At 36.2% G+C, this 22,896-nt stretch overlaps 1 protein-coding gene across 1 annotated transcript in view; it reads right to left on the reverse strand.

Moving 5' to 3' along the window:
- Window positions 1-22,896, reverse strand: part of LOC149803515 (uncharacterized) — a 140,061-nt gene that overhangs the window by 106,247 nt on the left and 10,918 nt on the right. The window contains exons 5-11 of the mRNA XM_089953939.1: window positions 22,688-22,866; window positions 19,246-19,918; window positions 13,896-15,347; window positions 12,321-12,506; window positions 10,415-10,644; window positions 8,830-8,986; window positions 2,044-2,138 (exon numbers count right to left, since the gene is read on the reverse strand). Of these exons, the coding sequence (XP_089810065.1) occupies window positions 2,044-2,138; window positions 8,830-8,986; window positions 10,415-10,644; window positions 12,321-12,506; window positions 13,896-15,347; window positions 19,246-19,918; window positions 22,688-22,866 (2,972 nt within the window). The remainder of the gene's footprint in view (window positions 1-2,043; window positions 2,139-8,829; window positions 8,987-10,414; window positions 10,645-12,320; window positions 12,507-13,895; window positions 15,348-19,245; window positions 19,919-22,687; window positions 22,867-22,896) is intronic.

The raw sequence follows: 22,896 nt of genomic DNA on the forward strand, positions 1-22,896 counted from the left end.
GACAAAAGATACAGTGGGGCTAGATGCTTCCAACCTATATGAAAAATGGCTAAAGTAAGCTGAAAATATGAGAGAACAAGGGGCATCTCAAAACCATTATACAGCTGCTGGGTTATTAATGATAATCTTGATGGTACCATAATTTCCAGTTGATGCTTGCAGCAAATTGAAATCAAATTGATATTTTACATTAATGATGGGGGAATGGGTATGCATTCAATATAATGAATAAAGTTATCATTACTGGAAAATTAAGATGGATAGTGAATGTGTAAAAATATACTTTGATGTGTTTGACGTTTAACTGAGTGCAGGACTGGATCACATGCTATCTACATAACAATGTCATTATTGTTACTTAAATTGAAGAAATGTCACTGATAAAATCACAATTCAGTTCCTTTACTCAACATTTCTTTACTGTGTATTGTATGGAATGCAGATGACTTCAGCAGGGTATCATACATTGTGAACTTGTTTAAGTTTATATTCCTTATTCATTATCATTTTTTCAGATATCACATCAAAAAAAGGAACATAATTATTTAAACCAGCTATGCAGAGGCCTCATGAATCTTCAAGAAAAGTGGGGATTATGTCCTCCTGTCAGTTAGTCTGTTGCACTTTGAGTAATGTAGTGTATCTTCTACAACATTAAAGACACAGACATGAAATTTTGGAATAAGACTGGCAGTATTATTTACATGTACACACTTGTTTCAAATGAATGGTTATCATTTCTACAAAAATAAAAATATTTTAAGTATTTTAGGTGGAAATCTAAAAGTTAGCCTGTGTCATCTTTAATGTCAGGGCTAATCATTGGGTTTTAGCGTAATACTCTCAGTCTTGCCCAGAGATAATTTATGTGGGTATGCTTCCCCTGGAACACAACATGGAAAGTGTTGAGATCCCAAAGTCAACAACCATATATGGGTCTGAAGGACATAAGGCAGAACTAGACATACTGCCATATCCAATACAGACCATGAGTCATGGAACTTTGGTTATGGACATGCCCCTTTGTCATACATTGGAAACAGTTGAGATGAACACATTCTAACCATATATTGGTTGAAGGCCATGAGAAGAAATCAGACAAATTTCAAATTTCCACTAGAAAACCCTGAGGAAGGATATATATATATATATATATATATATATATATATATATATATATATATATATATATATATATATGTGTGTGTGTGTGTGTGTGTGTGTGTGTGTTTGAAGGCAGAGAAGACACAAAATTAGACTTATGTCCAGCAAAGACACTGGGTTGTGCCCTTGTGGTTGGAAACTTGACTCATAATAAGGAAAGTGTTAAGATCTCCATCCTAAAAGTATATATACATTTCATTGGCACACACACACACAATATATGTACCTAAAAAGTTACAAAACTTTAGTTCCCATAACAGCTGGATCAAAATAATACTATGACATCTAAAACATAATTATATTTTGGTAAACATTTACAGAGTATTCTGACAGCTTACATATTAACCATTTGATTTCCATAGCAACCAGGGAGAAAACACACATTTTCATATATTCCCCAATATACACTGGTAACATTTTTATTAAAGTATTGAATGAAATATTTATTAAGTCATAATCAACAAACAAATGTGTGCATCTTGGTTACAATGACAGCCAGTGAGAAATATATGCTAGGATACTTTGTGTCTAAATTTGTCAAGTTGTGTTGAGTAGTTAGAAGCTAATTACATATAAAACTGAAGGCAGATTGGCATCATTTATTCAAATTTAAATGCCTATTTATTTAGATTAGCACTATCTGTACAAACTTTAAAGGTCTTGAAGTTGAAAATAGCAACTGGTGATGGACACAAGATAGAAAACACATGACAGCTAACACATGATGCACAATTGCTACAGGGCCATATCAAAAGCACAGCTGGTCTTATGGCCAGCTGAAAATCAAACACTACCTGAATGACATTTGGTAATTATAGAAGACAAGACATTAAACTGAAGTATAAAACAAAACCATGAATGAGTCTAAGTATAACTTACCACTGGGAATAACACACCAAATTGGGTTTCTGTTTTGTTGCAGGTGAAGATGTCTGTGGGACTCTGGGAAAAGATGTCAAAGTAACCCAGGGTTCCTAAAAAAAGAAAAGGTCAATGCTGCAGTTAATTTAAATAAAGCAGTATGTTGTTTTCATTGTGTCCATTCCTGTGACTATTCTTTACATGTGAATATATTATTATGAAAATACAAAATGGAATTAGCATGAATTTTTTCAGAGAAATAAAGAATGCCAGGATGCTTTCCATCAAAGTATGTCAAATTATATTGTGCATTTTTTTCATTAATCTGTTAAGCTCATAAATTAAGCCTTCCATAGCATAAAACATGTTAACTTCATCTTTTAGCTTGTTTTAACAACATAAGAAAATGTGTTTATGAAAGTCAGATGAAACTGGTCTCACCTTGGATAAAGGAATTGGCACCAAATCCCACCATTCATCAGTTACTACTGGCATGGAAGTGCTCATATTTCCAAGAATGTAAATATGGGGAGGGCTTGGGAGGGAGTGCTCATATTAGGATCAACAATTATTATTGAAGAATTTTATTTTACTTCAGATATTTCTTTCTTCTTTAAATACATAACCTGATCAAACTATGTTAGGAGAATAGGTAAGAGGTGGAGATAATTACATTCCCTTATTTCAGAGTCGGTACTGGCTCCTGCTCCTAACATGTAAGCAATTTTGAGTCTTGTAAGTATTCACCCTTGCAAAAACTTTTCTCTAGCCTGAAGAAGCAGCAAATTTTTGTTCCCGATCCTTTGGAACATTTACTGGTCCTCCAGATTTGCTTTTTATAAGCTTGTGACATTCTGAGCTGGCCACATGAATCAGCTATTTCAATTTTTGTTGTTGACATGACAAGAAAATTATTAACTTCAGACCAGATGGCAGGAACTGATTTTGAATGCTTTGTTTCATGTGTGATATTGGTTAGAGTCAAAGTCGAAGAAGAATTTTATTTACTCCTATAAATCCAACCCAGGCCACTACAAAGCTGCTGAGTTAAACATGAAGGTAACCTGTTGTTCTGCTCATATAAGTCCCACAAGGTTTATCTGAGCAACTTTGGATGAAGGTCTCTTATAAAGATGCTGAAGAATGTCATATCAGACTTCCATTCCACTGCTTGAATGATATCAATCAGGCAACAGTTTCATGTAAATGCTCTTCTGACTGCCCAAACCTTATTTGCATAAACAAAATTCATATGATCTTGGATTAATTTCTTGGAGCAGATAATGAATAAAGTATGGAAGATCAAGAGTGGAAATATCCCTTCCCTCTTTGAGTGATACGTACATGCAAGACCCACATTATCTGATGTGCTCAATATGTTTCAGGTGCAGCACAATGCCTTAAGAGATCCAGAAAATACCTTTGGGAAGTCAGCAGTTTCCAAACAAAAGACTTTTTTTCCATCAGCAAGATCCTGTTCCTAGCATTGAAAGCAGAGGTCATCATGAGAGAAAATTGACCATAATAATGGCTTGGGTTGACCAACAGGGCCTGAATTTTATTGATTCTCTCTGCCAAGGCTAGAGTGACTAGGAATCAGTACTTCAAAGGGTCCCTTGATCAACCATGTCAAAACACAAAGTAGGTTCCATTTCAAACAAAGGGCCAAGAAACTTCAATTGAGATGAATTAAAATTTGCTGGAAAATCAGAGAGACCTCTGTTCTGGTCTATGTCCTACCATCCAAGATGGGAAAGTGTGTTGAAAACTGTAGAACAGTAACCCTTCATTGAGATCAAGGCTAACAACTTTTCAGAAATCCAACTGAGCAAACTATCAATGTGTTGTACTGAGGCTTTTAAAATAGAGGTGTTTCTCTACTCACACAACTGGGAGAAAAGTCTTGATTTCCTCTTACAGACTTTCAAACTAGTAGACTTTCATGCCTGAGAACTTCAATCCAATGCTTGTTCACTGAAATGTTTCTCTTTATAAGTTTGCTTGATATGAGACAGGCATGACAATTCAACATGGCTGGGTTGTGGTGGATACCAACATGTGTAATTGTTTGAGTGGGCTTGGAGAAGGCAAGGATTTCCTGGGAATGTTGACCATTAGATCCATGAGCTCAGTAATCCAAATTCTTTATCACTTGCTGCGTGAATTGGTTGGTTCTGTCTGGAAAGATAGTCCACCAGGATGTTAAGCCTACTTGGAATGTTGCAGATTCGAATGTGGAATTGTCAATTATGACACTACCTTATAAACTCACCTTCATGTCCATCAAAGCAAAGTTCTTGGGATTTGGTTCCTGCTTGCTTCTAGAGATGATTGACAACTGCAGAGTTGTTAGAAAGAATCAGAACACCCTTTCCAGATAGCATCAACTGCCATGACTGCACAGCATTTGATATGTCTTTCATCTCCAAGAGATTGATGTGTACGGAGCACTCATTAAGAAACCAAACACAGCTTGCTTATTGAAAGGAGGATAGGAAATGGCCACCCCAGCAGATCATGCTAGCATCTGTGTGAATCAGAATTTCCGGTAGTAGAAACTGAAGTAGGATGTCTGCTGTATGCCAAGCTATGCTCTCACATTTGCTATAATGTGACCTGTAACATGATGTTGACCACAAAATTTTCCCTCTGAAGAGTACTGACAACTAATCTCCATCCTTACCATGGAAACCCAAATGTGTATGGCTGATATAACTGAGGTTGATGAGGCAATGGGAACTAGGAAAAATCTGTAGTAAAATCTGAGCAAGCTTGTGTCATCAATGAGCTCTATCATCTTTTAATCATTTTCTGCTGCATAACCTTTGTCATTTACAAGTCTCTGGGAACATCTGTAGCAAAGGGAACCCTTGTGAGCAGAAGAATATTATCTGTGAGCCATCCAAGACAATTTGTAAGACCCATGGGTCATTGCTGGGACAGAATCTTTCCCCATCTCTCATAAAAGACTGAAATCTCCCATCCACTGACTCCCACCAGAAGGATGTCAAAAAAGGGCAACACAAGCATGGCATCATTTTCTTCTGAAAGAAGGCTAATGAGTAAATAAATTGGGCTAAAATCTGTCGTTCTCACCCTTCATGTTGTCAAATGCGCTAGGAAACTGGGTCCTAGCCAAAGAGCATGGTTTGGAAGAGGGTTTCAATATGAATATGCCTTGGAGGGGTCCTTCCTTGTCTCTGATCCCTCTTTGGAAATGAAAGCTCAGTTCTAGGTTGCTGGGCTTTTGCTAGATTGGCCTCTTTGGCAGCCTGTTTCCTGATCTCTTCTATGTTGCCATGGAAAAGAAGAATAAAAGACAAGGATGAGATCTGATGACTGTCTAGTGGTGACCTTTAAGCAGCACAGAAGTGGATTGATAGGAAGACCTCTCTTTGTGAGCTGGAGGTTAACAGAAACAACTATAGAACTGGAAAGTGAGTGTTGAGTGAACAAGACTGACTTCCAGATATGTCTGTTGGTGGGTGGTCTTAACAGTGGGATGTAAACTATGATCAGCTTGCTGAAGTTCAACCATGGAGACCAGAATGTGAGCCAACAGCTATGATGTTGCAAACCAACTGTTAATTGTTGCACAAAGATTTCTAGTCCATATATACAGAAACTGGCTTCAACATTCCAAAGCTTTCATTATATCTGTGGATGGCTGGGACCTGTGAAAAACTGGCATGTGTATTCTGTAGGAGGCCAGATCAAAATTAGACAGGAATCACTGTTGTGAAAAGAAAGGCTTACTGATAGTGGGGTGTTCAAGAAAGAAAGCTGGTCTTTCTTGATTAAAATGTTGGAGAAGCTGAGGTGACCATCAACACAGTGGAAAATTAAGGACAGTCTCTGCATGCAGAATCCACAAAACTTTTCAATACATACACAGAAGACTCAGTTTTTTGTGGACATTGTCAGCTTAAGTAGAGATAAAGGGGTTTGCAAAGATACTGTATATCCAGGAAAGTGAAATCACCATAGCCAACAGTGAGTCGCAACAGAGCCAGGACTGGTGATGGTACAATCTGGCACTACTGGGTAATCAATGTTACCATCATCAGTCATGTACTGGATATCATAGTAGACTTCATTATCAAACTGGTGCTAGTTATGCTGTGCATCCATGACAAAGCTGTGAATGGAAATGACCTGAACAGGCATCAAATGCATCCTGCATCTTGGATCTGGGAGTGATTATGTCAGTAAGACAGATTATGGTGTCCAGAAACAGTGACACTCAGAGTGAACTGAGATGGTACCAGGACTGGAGTGGATGAGGTATATGGCCAGGCAAGGCCTGGTACTGGTTAAAAAGGATAGATCAATAAATCATATACTGGAGTGTATGTGTAGTCTTGAGTTGTTCAGGACTGTTCCATGTGATGTGTACCACAGACCACTTTGGTACTGGCCAGGTAGTCTGTTTAGTGATGGCATGACCAGAAGAGAATAATGACAATGAGGGTGACAACAATGCTATTGCCATATGTGGGGACTGTGGTGGCAGAAAAAAGCTGAGTCTTTTTCTGAATCAGTGCCATCTTGGTCTCAAGTGACTCAAGTTCACAGCTGAGATATAACTGGCAGCAAGACAGATAGCATCCAATACTTTGAAGATCACTTTTTTGGGATCACCTGCATGCCTGGACTTTGTCCATCTGTCAGCCAACCACTAAGCACAGATTTCACATGTATGGTCTGACAGACACCCCATACAGTTAATGTTGTTGGGTGAATATCTTCAGCCAACTTACCAGTAAGCCTTTTACATGTCCCATGTCTAATCATGCCCATTGTTACCTGCATTAAAAATAAAAATAAATAAAGGAACATATCAGTCCACCAACCCACTAGGCTTACAGAGAAGTGGATGCTAAAAATGGAATAAAATGGAGAGAATTACAGACATGACCTAAATGAGAATAAGTTATTATTTATTGGAATAAAATACAATAAGACTGAGTACTGAGATTACTGCAAGAACTACTGACCATAAGAGTAAACTGCAGTTAGCCTTGCATATGATGACATAGGCAATTGAGATGCAAAACATGCATCTCAAATAAAGATCGTGCACAATTCAGTAAGAAATTAAACGCATTATACTTCCCATCTTCACAAGCCAAGGTTCTGATATGTTAACTCTATCTACACCTTGATCAATCAGATATTTCAGTGCTTTGTAGTAGCAACACCTAATGGATGTCATCTGTTGACTCCTTTAGAATGTAATGCCAACTAATTGAATATGCAATGCCAATTAACCAATAGCATGTGATAGAGGTGAATTGATGGGTCAAAAATGGTGAAGGCAATTGACCTAAACAGGATGCTTTGTATGTATAATGTTGAAGTATGACAACAAAACAGAGAGAAGCCATCATAGGTGAAATTGAGGTAAAGAATGTATTTGCACAAAGTGAAACATAGACCGGCAGTGGAAAATTGCTTATTTATGAGTCCATTCTAGATGTGTGCTCCCCTTGTCTAGACCATGTAGAAACAGTGTTCAAATTTGAACAGCTTAATTTTGATTGGACCCAATGGCCTGCAACTGAAATTCACAGACCCAAAGCAATGAAATATCTGATTAATCCACCAAGATGCATATAGGGTTAACAAAGCAGAACCTTGGCTAGCAAAGGTGTATACTTCCTTGTGATGAGAAGATTCCTGAAGATAGCTCAAGTCTAAGAAAAGACACAAAATTGATCACATCTGCAATGCCTCTTAAGAAACCATGCTGACAAGGCATGAACAGATGCTATAACTAACAAATGATGGATGGTGACAATCCCTCAAGCCACTCTCATCTGGCTTCCATCTCTGCAGGCAGATTAAATTTTAGCATTTTTACTGTCAAACAAGCCAGAAGACATGGTTAACAACTTTTCTGGGTGCATGGAAGACTTTGTGAGGTAGCAGATGTTTTCTCAATGTATTATGATTAGGTCATGATTTGAAGAAATAGTTCTCTCTTCTTCAATGGGTGATCTTTGCTCTGGGTCTTGAAGGTGGAGTGAACCACTGTATCACTACATGTACCAACAAAAGAAAAAAACAGATGATGAACAGAAATCAGTTACACTCAGTGCTCCCTACATTGGAATATGAAAACAGACAAAATAAATTCAGTGGCATACATATTTAATTCAGTGGCATATGTATTTTCTCTATATGAATCATCTTTGGAAGAAAAGTGAAACTTCAATAAACCAGCCCCCAATTCCCCCCTCAAAAAGAGAAGCCATTCCAACTCTAATCAAACCCTTTTTTCTTTGCCAACTTTATAAAATGGTCAAATCATTTTTTGCCCAAATGTTGTCTGGTTTAGGACAGTTTTAGTGAACATCTGACAAGAATGTATGGTCTCTCAAAACAGGTAGTCTTTCAATGGAGGTCAACACTCTATAGGAAGCTGATCTGTGCATTAGGAATCTAGTCTTAAGTGACAGGATGTATTCCCAACAGTGGTCCCTCAAGTTAAAGTTTTGGAAAATAAAGACCCTTTTGTATCAATTAACTTTCCACAAGACTACAAAGTCTGATTCTGAATAATTATATGCTTGAACCTGTCAGTATTATATCTACTGCAGTGGACCTGGAAAGTACAGCAGTGAAACACTTGTTGTGCACTTCTGATGTCCTGAGCTTGATCCCAGGCTCTGGCATGTGCAATAGTTTGAGGCTGTCAATAAACAGCTGCTGGTATCCAATGGATTCTTTGAGAGTACTCTGTATAAGTTTATGAACTTGGTGTAATTCTGATATAACATAGATTGTACAGAAAGGAAATACCAGTTGTTTTCGTGATGCTGAAGACAGCAGGTTCAGTGATAGGTATGATGTTCTTGCCTGTCCCATAAGGAGTCTGGCAGGCTCCTCCAATTGGAATGAAGGGCTGGCGACATATTTGCTGTACCTTTAGATTGGAGAAAGGCATGTACACACCACTCTGAAAACAATGTTACATCAGTGAATAGCACAGAAAGCTAATGCAAATTATAAGAGATTTTTATATTAATGTTGTTATTTGACTTGTCATATATTTTGGAATATATATATATATATATACAGAGAGAGAGAGAGAGAGAGATTCCAAAATGTTTGACAAGTCAAGTAACAACATTATTATAAAAATCTTATCAGTTTAAATTATTATTCTGTATCCACATTTTGAAAAACATGGATCATAGTAACTGAGAAAACTATGCAACTTTATATATATCATTGTGATGAAATGTTAACACCTGCTCTTTTGGTACTATGCTGGCAAAATACCTATTTGTCTTTCTATCTGGTTACCTGTCTGTCCAAATACCTGCCTGCCTTTCTATCTGGTTACCTATCTGTCCAAATATATGTTTGTCTTTCTATCTGGTTATCTGTTTGTCCAAATATCTGTTTGTCTGTCTACCTGGTTACATGTCTGTCCAAATATATGTTTGTATTTTGACCTGATTACCTGTCTGTCCAAATATGATGTTTGTTTGTCTTTCTATCTGGTTACCTGTCTTTCCAAATATCCATCTTTCTATCTGGTTACCTGTCTGTTCCAATATATGTTTCTCTTTCTATCTGGTTACCTGTCTGTCCAAATATCTGTTTATCTTTCTATCTGGTTACCTGTCTGTCCAAATATCTGTTTGTCTTTCTGTCTGGTTACCTCTCTGTACAAATGTTTGTCTTTCTATATGGTTGCCTGTCTGTCCAAATGTCTGTTTTTCCTTCTATATGGTTACCTGTCTGTCCAAATATCTGTTTGTTTTTATATATGGTTACTTCTCTGTCCAAATGTCTGTTTTTCCTTCTATATGGTTACCTGTCTGTCCAAATATCTGTTTGTCTTCTACCTGGCTTCCTGTCTGTTAAAAATATCCATTAGTCTCCAACAGATGTGAAATGTGTTATGGAATACATATGGCTTATTTACCTATATACAACATTTTTCCTGCTAGATGGATAGTTGTACTGATGGGAAGGACAAAAGGTCCACAACCACAATTGTTATGATGCATAAAAAATTATCCTCTTATGGCCTTTGTATTAAAATTAATCTATAGCATAAAGCTAAAACTGCAATTACTGATAAAAGCAAACAGAGAAATTCCAAATCTTACAGTTACCACCGTATAATCTTTAACCCAAGATATAACCTCAACCTTTATCTCAAAAGAAATTCAGTGACCTAATTTTGCAACAACTGAGACAAACTATTTGAAGTAAATGCACTCATCCAGTTTCATGACCACACATGCAACTATTTCAAAAAAATGTGATAACTCAACGTAGATGTATAAGCTTTAGTCAAAGAAAATAACAAGATTACTATTGAAAAGGTGATATATTTATCTCCTTTATACATGCATGACAAAAAACTTACTGCAACTTGCAACTCTTCTGAACTCGCAGCATTAAATATTTTCACAATCGTTGTATAATCCCCATCTTTTGAGTAGGTATGACTATGAGGGAGGCTGTCTCCCAGGTTAATGAGACTGGCCAGACTGATTGGGACTGACACTGTCCCATCACCATATGAGAACTGTGCATATGGATTATCTGGTAGATTTGTTGTTGAACCAATGTATGTCACAACGTAATTCATTTGTCCTGCAAAAACAAAAATATATCCTCTAATAATATCAATACTGGTTAGCTTTATAATGTCTTGTAATGAATATTATGTGCCACAGTGTGACAGTCAAATTACTAAAAACTGCAAAATCATAGCTTTCTTATGAAAAATAGCTTTATAATGTCTTGTAATGAATATTATGTGCCACATTGTGATAGTTAAATTACTAAAAACTGCAAAATCATAGCTTTCTTATGAAAAATAGCTTTATAATGTCTTGTAATGAATATTATGTGCCACACTGTGATAGTTAAATTACTAAAAACTGCAAAATCATGGCTTTCTTATGAAAAATAGCTTTATAATGTCTTGTAATGAATATTATGTGCCACAGTGTGACAGTCAAATTACTAAAAACTCCAAAATCATAGCTTTCTTATGAAAAATAGCTTTATAATGTCTTGTAATGAATATTATGTGCCACATTGTGATAGTTAAATTACTAAAAACTGCAAAATCATAGCTTTCTTATGAAAAATAGCTTTATAATGTCTTGTAATGAATATTATGTGCCACACTGTGATAGTTAAATTATTAAAAACTGCAAAATCATGGCTTTCTTATGAAAAATAGCTTTATAATGTCTTGTAATGAACATTATGTGCCACATTGTCATAGTTAAATTACTAAAAACTGCAAAATCATGGCTTTCTAAAAATAGTCTCAGATCCATGTTCATAAGTCACAAAATCTATAGCAAGCATTGAGTTATAGATGCAACTTAATGCAAGTTACTAACAGTTTTTTCTGTTACTCAACTCCATTCATAGATTTTAATATGTTATATCACTTATTTTGGATCCTCTCCCTTCTATCATCCTGAAAATCTTAAAGTACAAAGACTCTACCTTTTCATGAAATTCTGCCAACTTAACTCCATTTCATCAAAAATACTGTGAAATCATTATTTTAGGGTACCAATTTTCTTTTTATTTCATCAAACGTATGTACTGTGAAATCCTATTATTTTAGGTTACATTTTTTTTTATTTCATGGTTGCTACAAACTACAACTTTAAAGAACTAATAACCTACAATCTGTTTGTGCAAACAACAGGACCCCCTTCCTCAATTCAAGAATTTCAATAGCAACAAAAATGTTAGCTTTTGGCACAAACCGAAAAAACAATGAAATTCAAAGTACACAAGTCCTTATTCATGCTTTGTAAACTCTGTAAAGATCAGTTGTTTTATTTCTTGTTCTGGTTACATTCGACATGGTGCCATAATGAACATTTCTTTACATTTATATATTTCTTAAACCTTAAGTTACAATATTGCTAAACTTGGCAACAGTGTTATCTGATGATTTACAATAGGTTTGTGTTTGTTCATTTGTATCATCAACACATCATCTGGTTACAATGGCATTACTGTTGCAAACAAGGTTAATACATGTAATCATTTTGGTTATTTCTCTTATGATAAAACTCGAAAGCCAGTTTAATAAATTTGCCCCCCAAAAGGGGTGGGATTATTATCAGACTAAGATATTTTTGATAAACTATTGCCAGATTTCTTTAAAATTGGGGTGGGGGAGTGGGGGGCTATCACCAGATAAATACACTAGATGCATTTTCATACAAATTTTGATGCATGTACATGAAGATCTTGGGGCCACCATCTTCAACATAAAATGGTTGCTGACTTACCTCCAAGTGAGAACATTTGTGGGTGTGAAGAGCTGATGGTATATTTCCCATTGACAGCTATCTGAACAAGAATGTTGTAACTGGCTGATGCTGTCTGGAAAATACTGGTTGCCGTTACACTGATTGTATAGTTCCCTTTGCTGGAGTAGATATGGCTGAATCGATCTTCTCCTAGTGGACTCTGACCTGCATTATTTGAAGAAATCAAGTCATGGTAATATTTTTTTTTAATGATAATTTTGTCCATGGGTCATCCAGAGCAATCAAGTTCATCAAGTTAGTGCTAACGCCAATAGAGATCTATATCTGGCATCTATGCATACATAAATGTAGCCTTTTAAAATGATTATTTCTAACGTTTGCATAATCAGAGAAGGTTAGCCTATCAATAAGACAGACCTAACTACATATTACAGATCTGTATCAGTGCTGGTCTTTAAGGATTCTGTTGCAAAAGAACACTAAATAAAACAGGGAAATAGGCTAACACAGAGCCATGCAAAAACTGGACAAAGCCCAGTTTTTATCCATCATCCACCCAATTAAATAAATTACAGGACATAACTTGTAACTCAACATGATTCAATTTTTGCAACTTTGGTCAATTCTGCACATTTGCAACATAAATGCTTGCAATTTACTTATCGTTGCATATGCTGTATTACTGTGTTACAATTTTTCTCATTGAAACATATGATGTATTACTATGTTACAATTTACTCATTTTACATATGCTGTATTACTATGATACAATTCACTCATTGTTACACATGATGTATTACTACACTGCTATTTAACATTCATAATATTTTTACAAGAATCAATTGTTTAGTTAACTCTATAAAATGTTATGCTCCTCAAAATGATGACAACAGGTTTTCTTACATTTGCTATGGAAGCAACATATCTGCAAGGGAGTCACCATAGACAAAATAAAACACATCCTAAGAAACATTCCCACCACGACATATCAAAATTGGTCATACTAGTGTTCTGAACCAGAAATCAAAACAAAGTTTTCCATTTGGTAGCAAAGGAAAGATTACTGCTAAGAGATCAACTTGCACACACATACACACACAAGGATGTCCTAACAAACAATCAAACCAAGTTTTATATACCCAGCTTTTCCTTTCAGAAGTAGCATATAATAATGTGGGTGCACAACACATGATAAATGATGCATCATAATACCATAAACTCATCCAATCATATGACCTAAAAACCAGTCAATAACTCACTCTTTATGCTGTTAAGAAAGAACAAAACGGAAGTAATCTACTTTTGTTTTCCTCCCATGCTGGTACATATCAAACTCTAAAATCTGAAATCTTCTAAAATTAGCACCCTAAAAATGAAAGCTTGTTAAATTTACTTAAAACAAGAGTTCCCAAATTTTTAATTGGCCAAGAAAGATGCATAAAACAGAATCCTTACTGGTACTAGATTTCCCAGTTTGGCGTTTCACCAACGAGAGCTATTATTAGTTGTTTTACATTCAATACTATGACCACAACACCTCTTACCATAAATGATCATGAATTTCTTTTGGTATTGCTCTGATCATGGACTTACCAATACGTGGTGCAATTCCGGTTGTTCCATCCCCGAAGTTAATGGTAAGGTTGATATTTTCATTGCCTGCACGATATGCTGTAACCACAGCATCAAATGATACACCCACAACAGCAGCAAGAGGGTCAGAACTGACCTTCAACCCCTGAATGATCTCAACAATGGTCACAGTTGTTGTCATGTTCTGGCAATTGATCAGGTTACAAACAGTGGCCACCACCATGTATGTCTTTGCATCATCCCAGTAGGTACGGGTAATCACATCAGTGACAGAGAATGTACTGAAGTGTTGAGTATACCCATCTCCATAGTAAAAGTCAAGGGTAGCTGCTGAGGGTTCAGCAACACCTGGATCTATAGTAAAGTTGAAGGTAATTACTCCTGGAGGATTAAAGAATCTGGGTGAGTTACTGAAAAGACTTAGATTTCTGACAGGTGTCATTACAGTAACTGGAAAAAAATATGTGAACTTGTTGAAAGCATTCCAAACTGTAGCGTTGATGTTGAAAAATCCAGAAATATTGAAAACATGATTAAATGTAGTGGGTGTAGTCCAGGCCACACCAATACCAGAGTAAAAACTGTCTCCTGTGCCATCTTTGTAATCTAAATTGACTTTGATACTTGTTCCTTCAGCAGCATTAAATGTAAAACTGACAGCTGAGCCGGTCACAATAAGAGGATGCTTCAGAATGGCGTGGTTTGGTGGCAGGGTCGTGACCACAGATGGATTGACAATCTCAGACTCTATCACAAATGGTGTCGTCAGTGTCTGCAGGGGACCTACAGGATTGTTGGCAGTCACAGTAACATTATGAACTCCCAGTGAGGATATAATCATCGGCGGTGACATGGCCTTCTTCAGCGTGGGGTCCAACGTAACAATCTGGTCAATGCCATCAAATTTTATTGTTACATTGACTGAAGTGCCTGTGATCCATGTAACATTTATCATGAAGGTTTCATTCTTAATAGCACCATAAGCTTGCAACTGTAGCCCTGTAATCCTTTCCATCACATTCAACTGAATAGATGGTGCCACGACGAAATTTATGTCATTGGAGCAGTTAGCATTCACTGTAACTATCCCTAAAACATTGAAGACAAAAGATGCATTCTGTCCTGATGGTAAAACAAGTTCATTGTTTTGAATGCTTGGTGACCCATCACTAAAGCTCCAGTAAACTGTATAGTTGGAACCACTTGTAAGAGAGAATTGAATGTTAGTTGTCTCCCCCTTGACTGCAATGGCTGCTAATGATGTGATCTGACAGTTGATGATCCTGTCCTGTACTGTGATGATGGTATTGTTTGCCTTGCTACTAAGCATGTTAGAAGCATTAACAGTCAGGTTGTACGTTCCTTTAAGTGTGTATGCATAGGGTTGAATGGCATTCATTGTACTGATGACAAAACCATTTCCAAAGTCCCATTTTATTGACACATTGGTACCTGCATATTGGAAAAAAACAGAACCTTACTCACAGTATAAAGTATACAGCTGATTGTCATCAAAATGATGATGATGATAATGATGATGATCTTAACAACAGTAACAATGTATAATGATAATCAAAATCTGGTGATAAAAATCATCTAATCAAACACATCTTTTGCAATTCTTTAGTGTATCTGAATCAACTAAAACATGAAATGCTTCAGTCACTATTATACAATGGAGCATGGCTGAAGCATTTTTTTTAATTAGGATATCTTCCCAGGGCCATGGCATACATCTGTGCAAGGTTTTCACTTCTGTTTCCAACACTGCACATATTTCATAGACAAGAAGCTGGCCATGGCCTGCATTTCAAGCCACTACATCAAGTTGTGCCCACAAATTTAGAAACATGTCTCTGTACTTTAAAAAATGACCAATGACCAAATTTACCATTGATACTGGTCTTGGATATGGATGGTAAAAAATGACCAATGACCAAATTTACTATTGATATTGGTCTAGGGTACACATGGTTCTATGGATGGGCATTTGGATGAAAAATAAATGGACACCTACCTTATTACTCACTTATAAGTCACGTCCAAATGCAAACAACATAGATCCTGACCTGATCTGCCATATCATAATGTACCTGTTTCTTCTAATGATTACTCCTAAACAAACTGCATTGACCCAGATATGCCAATGCATTATGCAATGGCAGATCTGGATCTGTGCAGTTTACAGTTGGACCCATCTTATAAGCAAGTATATACATTACACAGACACCAAGTGATCACCATGTTGAGGTTCCACTAAGGTGAACCTGACAACAAAATCCGGTTTTGTTCCATGACAGTATTCAAAGAATATTTTTCAGACACAGGCCCTGGGCAAGTGGGTACCATTAGAGACATTGCCCAGCATTGCATTACCAAGTCAGTGTGAATAAGGGACAGCTCATTATTATTCAGGAAGAATAAGGGAGCATTAGTTAGAGATAACCAATGAGATACAGAGAACAAAATAGTAATGTGTCCCATTCATTGGTTAAATGATTCACTGTGTATTCAAAGTTTATAATTTTTTATACAGTTAAGCAGACGATCTTCATAAGATGCAGGAGCCTAAAAATGGAGCCCTTATAGGGGGCAGTGAATGTTATAAATTTACCAGTGTCTTTCAAGAACTTCAAGATGAAAATGATTTGTGTTGGTCCACTTAAGATTTCTTTCAGACAAATTAAATACTTTTTTTGCTTTTAACAACCCTGACAGGCAACTTACTTCGAACATGGGAAGGGCCTGGTCTAGATTTAGAGAGGCTCCAAGTGTCAGGCTATTTGAATTTCTCAGTTTTGTGACTGTTTGCTTGTGAATAAATTCAGTACACAACATACTTAATGCAAATGAAGAAATGACACTTTATAATGCAGTTGGAAGTTAGAAATGAAGATTATACTTTTTTTAAAAACATTTTTTCTTACTTCAATCTAAATGACTCATCCATGGCTGCACTGTATGAAAGTGTATTTTACATCAGAACTAAAAATAGCTGTATAAATCATACACAATTACAAACAATGTGTAAAATCATAAAATACTGAAACAGATAGGGGAGGGCATATGTGCAAACTTATACAAGTGTCATCATCAAATAAAAAAGGGCCTCATTTCATAATCTTTTAATTTTTGATTGTGTGTAATTTTCATAAAACTTTTAAGTAATAAAAACAGAAAAGATAACTAAAACATACAAAATTAAGGGTTCTGTTTGCTCAAACATGTTATGGCAAGACCACATTATGTGACAGTGGCCATTGATGGAGTACAACAAAAAAATAATTACCGGTATGAGATTTTAGAACAAAAGTATCTTGTTCAGATTTAAAGTTTGTTGAAATTGCACCTAGCAATTTAGGAGATGTTCATATAATGGATGACAGATGGATGGATAAAAAATGGAAGGGATCACGATATACCCAAACTTACCAGCGGAATGCTTTTCACAAGATACTTTTCACAGCCCTTATTTGCAAGTTTCTGACTATATACATGTACATCTTTTTGTTTAAGTTTTGACTATTTGAAAGTTTTACTTCAGGGTTTAAATCTAAAATAATTACATGCAACAATGACATAAAATACAGTTTTATTTATATACCATATAAGAAATTAAACTTGAAGAAAACCCCATACAACACATTTACAAACTAAGCACACTCACTACTTATCATTTCATTTACAAGGTAGGTCCCTTGGAGTTATGAAGAGAAAAACTTACCAAGAAATGTGTAGTATAGTTGTGAAGAAGACTAGAGCTATTAGTACATGTAATGGGTTTAATGCAAAGGGTCCTGCATACTAAAATTATTTTCAGCAGAACCCTAAAGAGAGGAACTCTGGGAAATACAATGAATGCAGGCTAGCATGAATCAGGGGAGATCGCTCACTCAGGCTCTTATCTATATAAAGCTGCATTCCAAATTTAGTTAAAATAAAACAATCCAGAATGAAGTTATGGCTGGTAATCAAAAGTTAGGAAAATGTGCAATCAAGTGTCAGACTCCTGTAAATCATTTACTCTGAACATAGTAGTATTATACAGTTTATACTGCAGAAACCAAATTTAATAGAATCAGTGATCAGGTGCCCTAACACCCATAAAAGATGTTATATAACACTGGAAATCATCATCATTCAAGGTTTCAAAATAATAAAGCTGCATGTAAAATTTAGTTGAAGTCAACTTACTCTGGTAAATTGTAAGCTGAGGAAATGAGAGTTTGGTGGAGGGCAATCAGAGGACATAATGTCTGTAAATGATGTCATGGAGGGCAATCAGAGGACATGATATCTGTAAATGATGTCATGGAGGGCAATCAGAGGACATATAGTCTGTAAATGATGTCATGGAAAACTCCTTTGAGGTCAAATCAAGATAAAGATACATGTAAAAAAAATTTGAAATCAAATGATCCTCAGTAAAGTTATGTTGTAGCAAGCAATATAGTTAGGAAGATGGAATATCATGGGCCATAACTCCTGTAAATAATTTTATGGACTGCTGGATATCAAATTATTTCAATATCTCATTAATATATGTTGCATACTGAATTTGGTGGATACAGCAATCCCTGGTAAATGTATGCTGCAGAAACCAAAGTTAGGTTGATGGTCAATCCAGGGTCATAACTCCTGTAAATAATTATGTGAAACTTTGGAAATAAAAGTCAGTAAAAACTTCATCAACATAAAGCTAAATATTACATATATAATCACTTATAATATGAGTCCAACTGCATATTGTACAGACCCAGATCTGAATTCACACAATGAGCTGGCAGATCTGGGTCTGTACAGTTTGTTACAAGTAAACAGTAGAATGAAGAACATAGTTCCTGATCTGCAGGTGCATTATGCTATCACAGATCAGGATCATTGTTACTTGCAGTATGACTCAATTTATATGTGAGTATAAACAACAAATCTGGTTGAAAGCAAACAATTTCCAAGTAAAGTTATCTGCAGTAACCAAAGTTAGGAGGAAGCAGGGCATGACAGGTCATAACACCTCTACATAATTACTATGATTACTCAAAGTTCAGCTCCTCTACATAATTAATATGAATAAATGAAGTCCAGCTCCTCTATGTAACAATAAAAACTTTGCAGTTCATTGAATTTTTTTAAAAACAACCCCTATCTTCCAAGGACCACTGCCATGGGATGGATCAGCAGTGTACAGCTGTTGTGTACATCCACAGACCACCTACAAACAACACCCCAAGGTTTGATGTTTTATCCTGATGAGCTGCACAAAATTACAAATGAATGTATGCCAAGAAAACCTGAATCACATAATTCTTGCTTTTCCTTTTAAAAGCACAAGGATAGTTATAAAACCTACCTGTGTGTGGCAGAAGCTGATAGTTGTAAGTTTCATTGGTAGCAACATATGTTGTTACATTGGGGATGGCATAATCGACTCCTTCAATCAAGGAGATTACATCTGAAGCACTTATTGAATGGGAAATCTGCTGATTGGACACAGTTCCAGCGATCGTAATGGTTCCTGCCACAGTGAAGGTGAAGGGCAGTAGAACAGAAGACTGGGATGAAACAATCACTTTAAGAAGGTGGCGTTCTTGCAGGGCTGTGGCACCAGTAGTACTTACAACAGTGTCTGGAAGGCTTAGACTCTGAGAACCACTCAACCAAAAGTCAGTTTTTGCATCTGTTGCCAAAATGGAAATCTTCCCAAGTCTGCCTCCTACTCCTATTATTTCATGAGCTACTATGTCACCCCGAAAGACATCATATCCACTTGATATAAGTGGCATGTAGCCATATCCAGTGGTTGTTACTGTGTATGGGATGGCCCATCTGACCTTGAAAGTGTTTCCAAGAGAAGTATTGCTATAGCGATTAACCATAGCTGTGCAGGAACTGCAGGTCTTGTCAGAAGTGCAGTATGGGGTGGCAAGGGAGCATGAAGAAATATCCACATCAACACAAGCAACTGTCTGACATTGATTTGTACTGTAGCAATATGTTCCAGTTGTACAATATGGATAGAGTATCTGAAAATAAAATATGAGGTGTCAGACAGCAAAAATAAGAGTTTCATAGAAAGCTGCATCTCCCCTGCTCTTCTGTTGAACAACTGAAAATCTAAAACAGTCACTTGAGCAAGGAACAGATGAATTCATACATGTGAAAACTTCACAGGATGAATTAAAATCAGTACACTTGATAACAATGTGTTTCATGCATTGAGGGTATAACCACTTATTAATAATTAAAATAACTAAAAATACAAAAGACACACAAGCATGAAAGTTAGGTCACTGTAAGCTATTTTTCATGTGACTGAGTTACTTTCCTTGAAATGCATCCAAATGCCAAATTTCATCTGTTGATGAAATAGGGTCTAAGATTGCAAAGGCATAACAAATGAATGGTTAAAACTATAAAAGTCACCCAAACATGAAATGTTGTTCATGGTGGCCTAAATTTGGTATGGCTCTTACTCTTCCTGAGATGCATCCAGTTTTCATGAACACAAGTGAAATATATCTTAGGTATTGAGGGCATAACATATACACAAACAAAAACATGTGCAAGCCATCCATGAAGTTTGGTTCATTTACATAGCAGAGAACTTGAGTTGCTCATGATGCAGAAATCATTACTCTTCTTTCAGTCACAGTGAACCTGACCTTTAACCTTTTGAATCTGAAAATGAATGGTGTCTTCCTTACCCCAAGTGCAAGCTATCCACAAAGTTTGATAACTGTAGATGGCAGAAAACTTGAGTTATTGTGCAGAAACCATTTTTCTTCTTTCAAAGTGACACTGATCTTTTGACTTTTAAATCAATACTATTCTTTCTGACCCCAAATACAAGTCAGCCACAAAGCTTGGTAGCAGTAGATGGTGGACAACTCAAGCTAGTGTGCAAAAACAAACTTGATGTGTGTGTGATTCAGATTTTTAACATAGTTTAAACAAATTTTCAGTCATATCGCTACAATGTCCACAGTGTGGCAGTTTATAGTAATGTCTAGTACTGGAGCATCATGCTGCAGACATGTAGCATCATGTCCCACCCAGTCATATTATCCTGACACCAGGTCAACCAGCCCTAACACTAATCTCTTAATGCTGAGTACCAATCATGGCAGCTGCAAGTACCATTCTTATAAATCTTTGGTATGACACAGCCAGGGTTCATACCTGCAACATCCCGCATCCAAGGCAGATGCTCTAACCACTTATGCCACCAAAGCAGTAAAACAAAGTTGGTAATTGATGGATAGACAGTGAGATGGATGGTATCATATCATCATACCTTATGTTGGCATAAAACAGTGAATGTATGCATTAAGTTTCATAACCATATGAAATAATTTCACAGAAATGGAGCTAAATACAAACTTAACATTTATTCCTACAGGAATAACAACAACAACATCACCATCAGCAATATCACTACCAGAGTGCTACCTACAGAGATATTCCTGGAATGAGCCAACATTTTGAAATAAAAGTATAACAAATACAACCAACTGAACCCACTTTTTAATGGACCCTCCAATTTGATCAATGCAAAGAGCATTTTTGTTTCATGGGGAATATAAAGATTTTCTCAGCCGACCACATTTCTTGATGTCTGCAAAATATTTCAATTGGCCAATTATTTTTCCTAATTTTGCATTGCCTGTAATAGGATAGTAAACCATGGCCCCTTAATATGGAACAATTGTTTTTCTGGACTAGAAGGAACTCTGTACCTACATGCATGTCTCACCTATGATATTTAGGTGAGAAAAAACAAAAGATCACCTGACAAGTACTTACATACCATATGTATTCACTTATAAGAGGAGTCCAACTGCAAACTGTACAGACCCAGATCTGCTGTTGCATACTGTGCCAGCAGATCTGGGTCTCTGCTTTTTGTTAGGAGTAATCAGTAGAACAAATAGCATAGACCTTGATCTGCATTTTTCTATGGTAGATCAGGGTCTTTGTTGTTTCCAGTTTGATTCAACCTATAAGTGAGTAAATACGGTATGTATATGATGACTTTGTCATAACAGTGTGCATTAATACCTACTTGACTCCCAATTTGCATAACATTTGAGTTGTTTTGGGAAAACACTAGTGCCCCACTCCTGTTCCATCTACTCAATCATACATGTCTCACTTTTGGAAATTAGAGAAGCAAAAATGATAATTAATGCAAATGAATCAAAAAATCATATACAGTAGATTCCAGTTAATTGGTCCATCTTGTAACTGGGGTAGCTGTTTATTTGGGACAAATCTTAAAGGACAAAATACATGTATACCTTTTTAACATCTCTGCATAATTGGGGAAGCAGTTTAGTTGGGCCAAAGTGTTCTAGTCCCAATGTGTCCCAATTATCAGGAATCCACTATATATTATTACTGTGAGTACCTTGTAAAGAATGTATTAAATCAATAATTCTAATCATGTAAAGCATGAATGTATGAAGCAATTCATTAAATATGCAGACCATGTCAGACAAAAAGATGTATAGATAATACATGGATGATAAAGACTACTGCAGTATCCCTCATGCTTTCTTAAGGAAGCTTGAGGACAAAAATTCAAGCTTCAAGTGCAAGAAATTATTGTATTCAATCAAGAATGCATAATTTGTTAGTTCTGAAAATCTTATATGACCCTATATCAGTAGTTGCTGTTGTCAGTTTGTTTTGGGTAGTTGAAAAATACTTTTATTTTCCTTTATTGAGGTGATAAAAAGTCCCCTAATTATTAGATACCACATTGTAAAGTACAATTAATCTGCAGTACATACCAGAAAAACAATGTTTCCAGTGACTGTGGCATAGTACTCAAGACCAAGGATCCGACCATCCACAGACACATCAGCAGCTGGGCTGAATACTACTCCATTTGAGTTGGCCGTGGTACTACTAGCTATTCCTGTCACTGTTTTAGATGGAATTGGAGGGCCAGCATCATACAGGTCTGGATCTATAAATAAAACAAATCTGTGTTAGTAAA

This window comes from Sinohyriopsis cumingii, chromosome 3, assembly GCF_028554795.1.
Source record: "Sinohyriopsis cumingii isolate HCF-2022 chromosome 3, ASM2855479v2, whole genome shotgun sequence".
Classification (NCBI taxonomy): Eukaryota; Metazoa; Mollusca; class Bivalvia; order Unionida; family Unionidae; genus Sinohyriopsis; species Sinohyriopsis cumingii.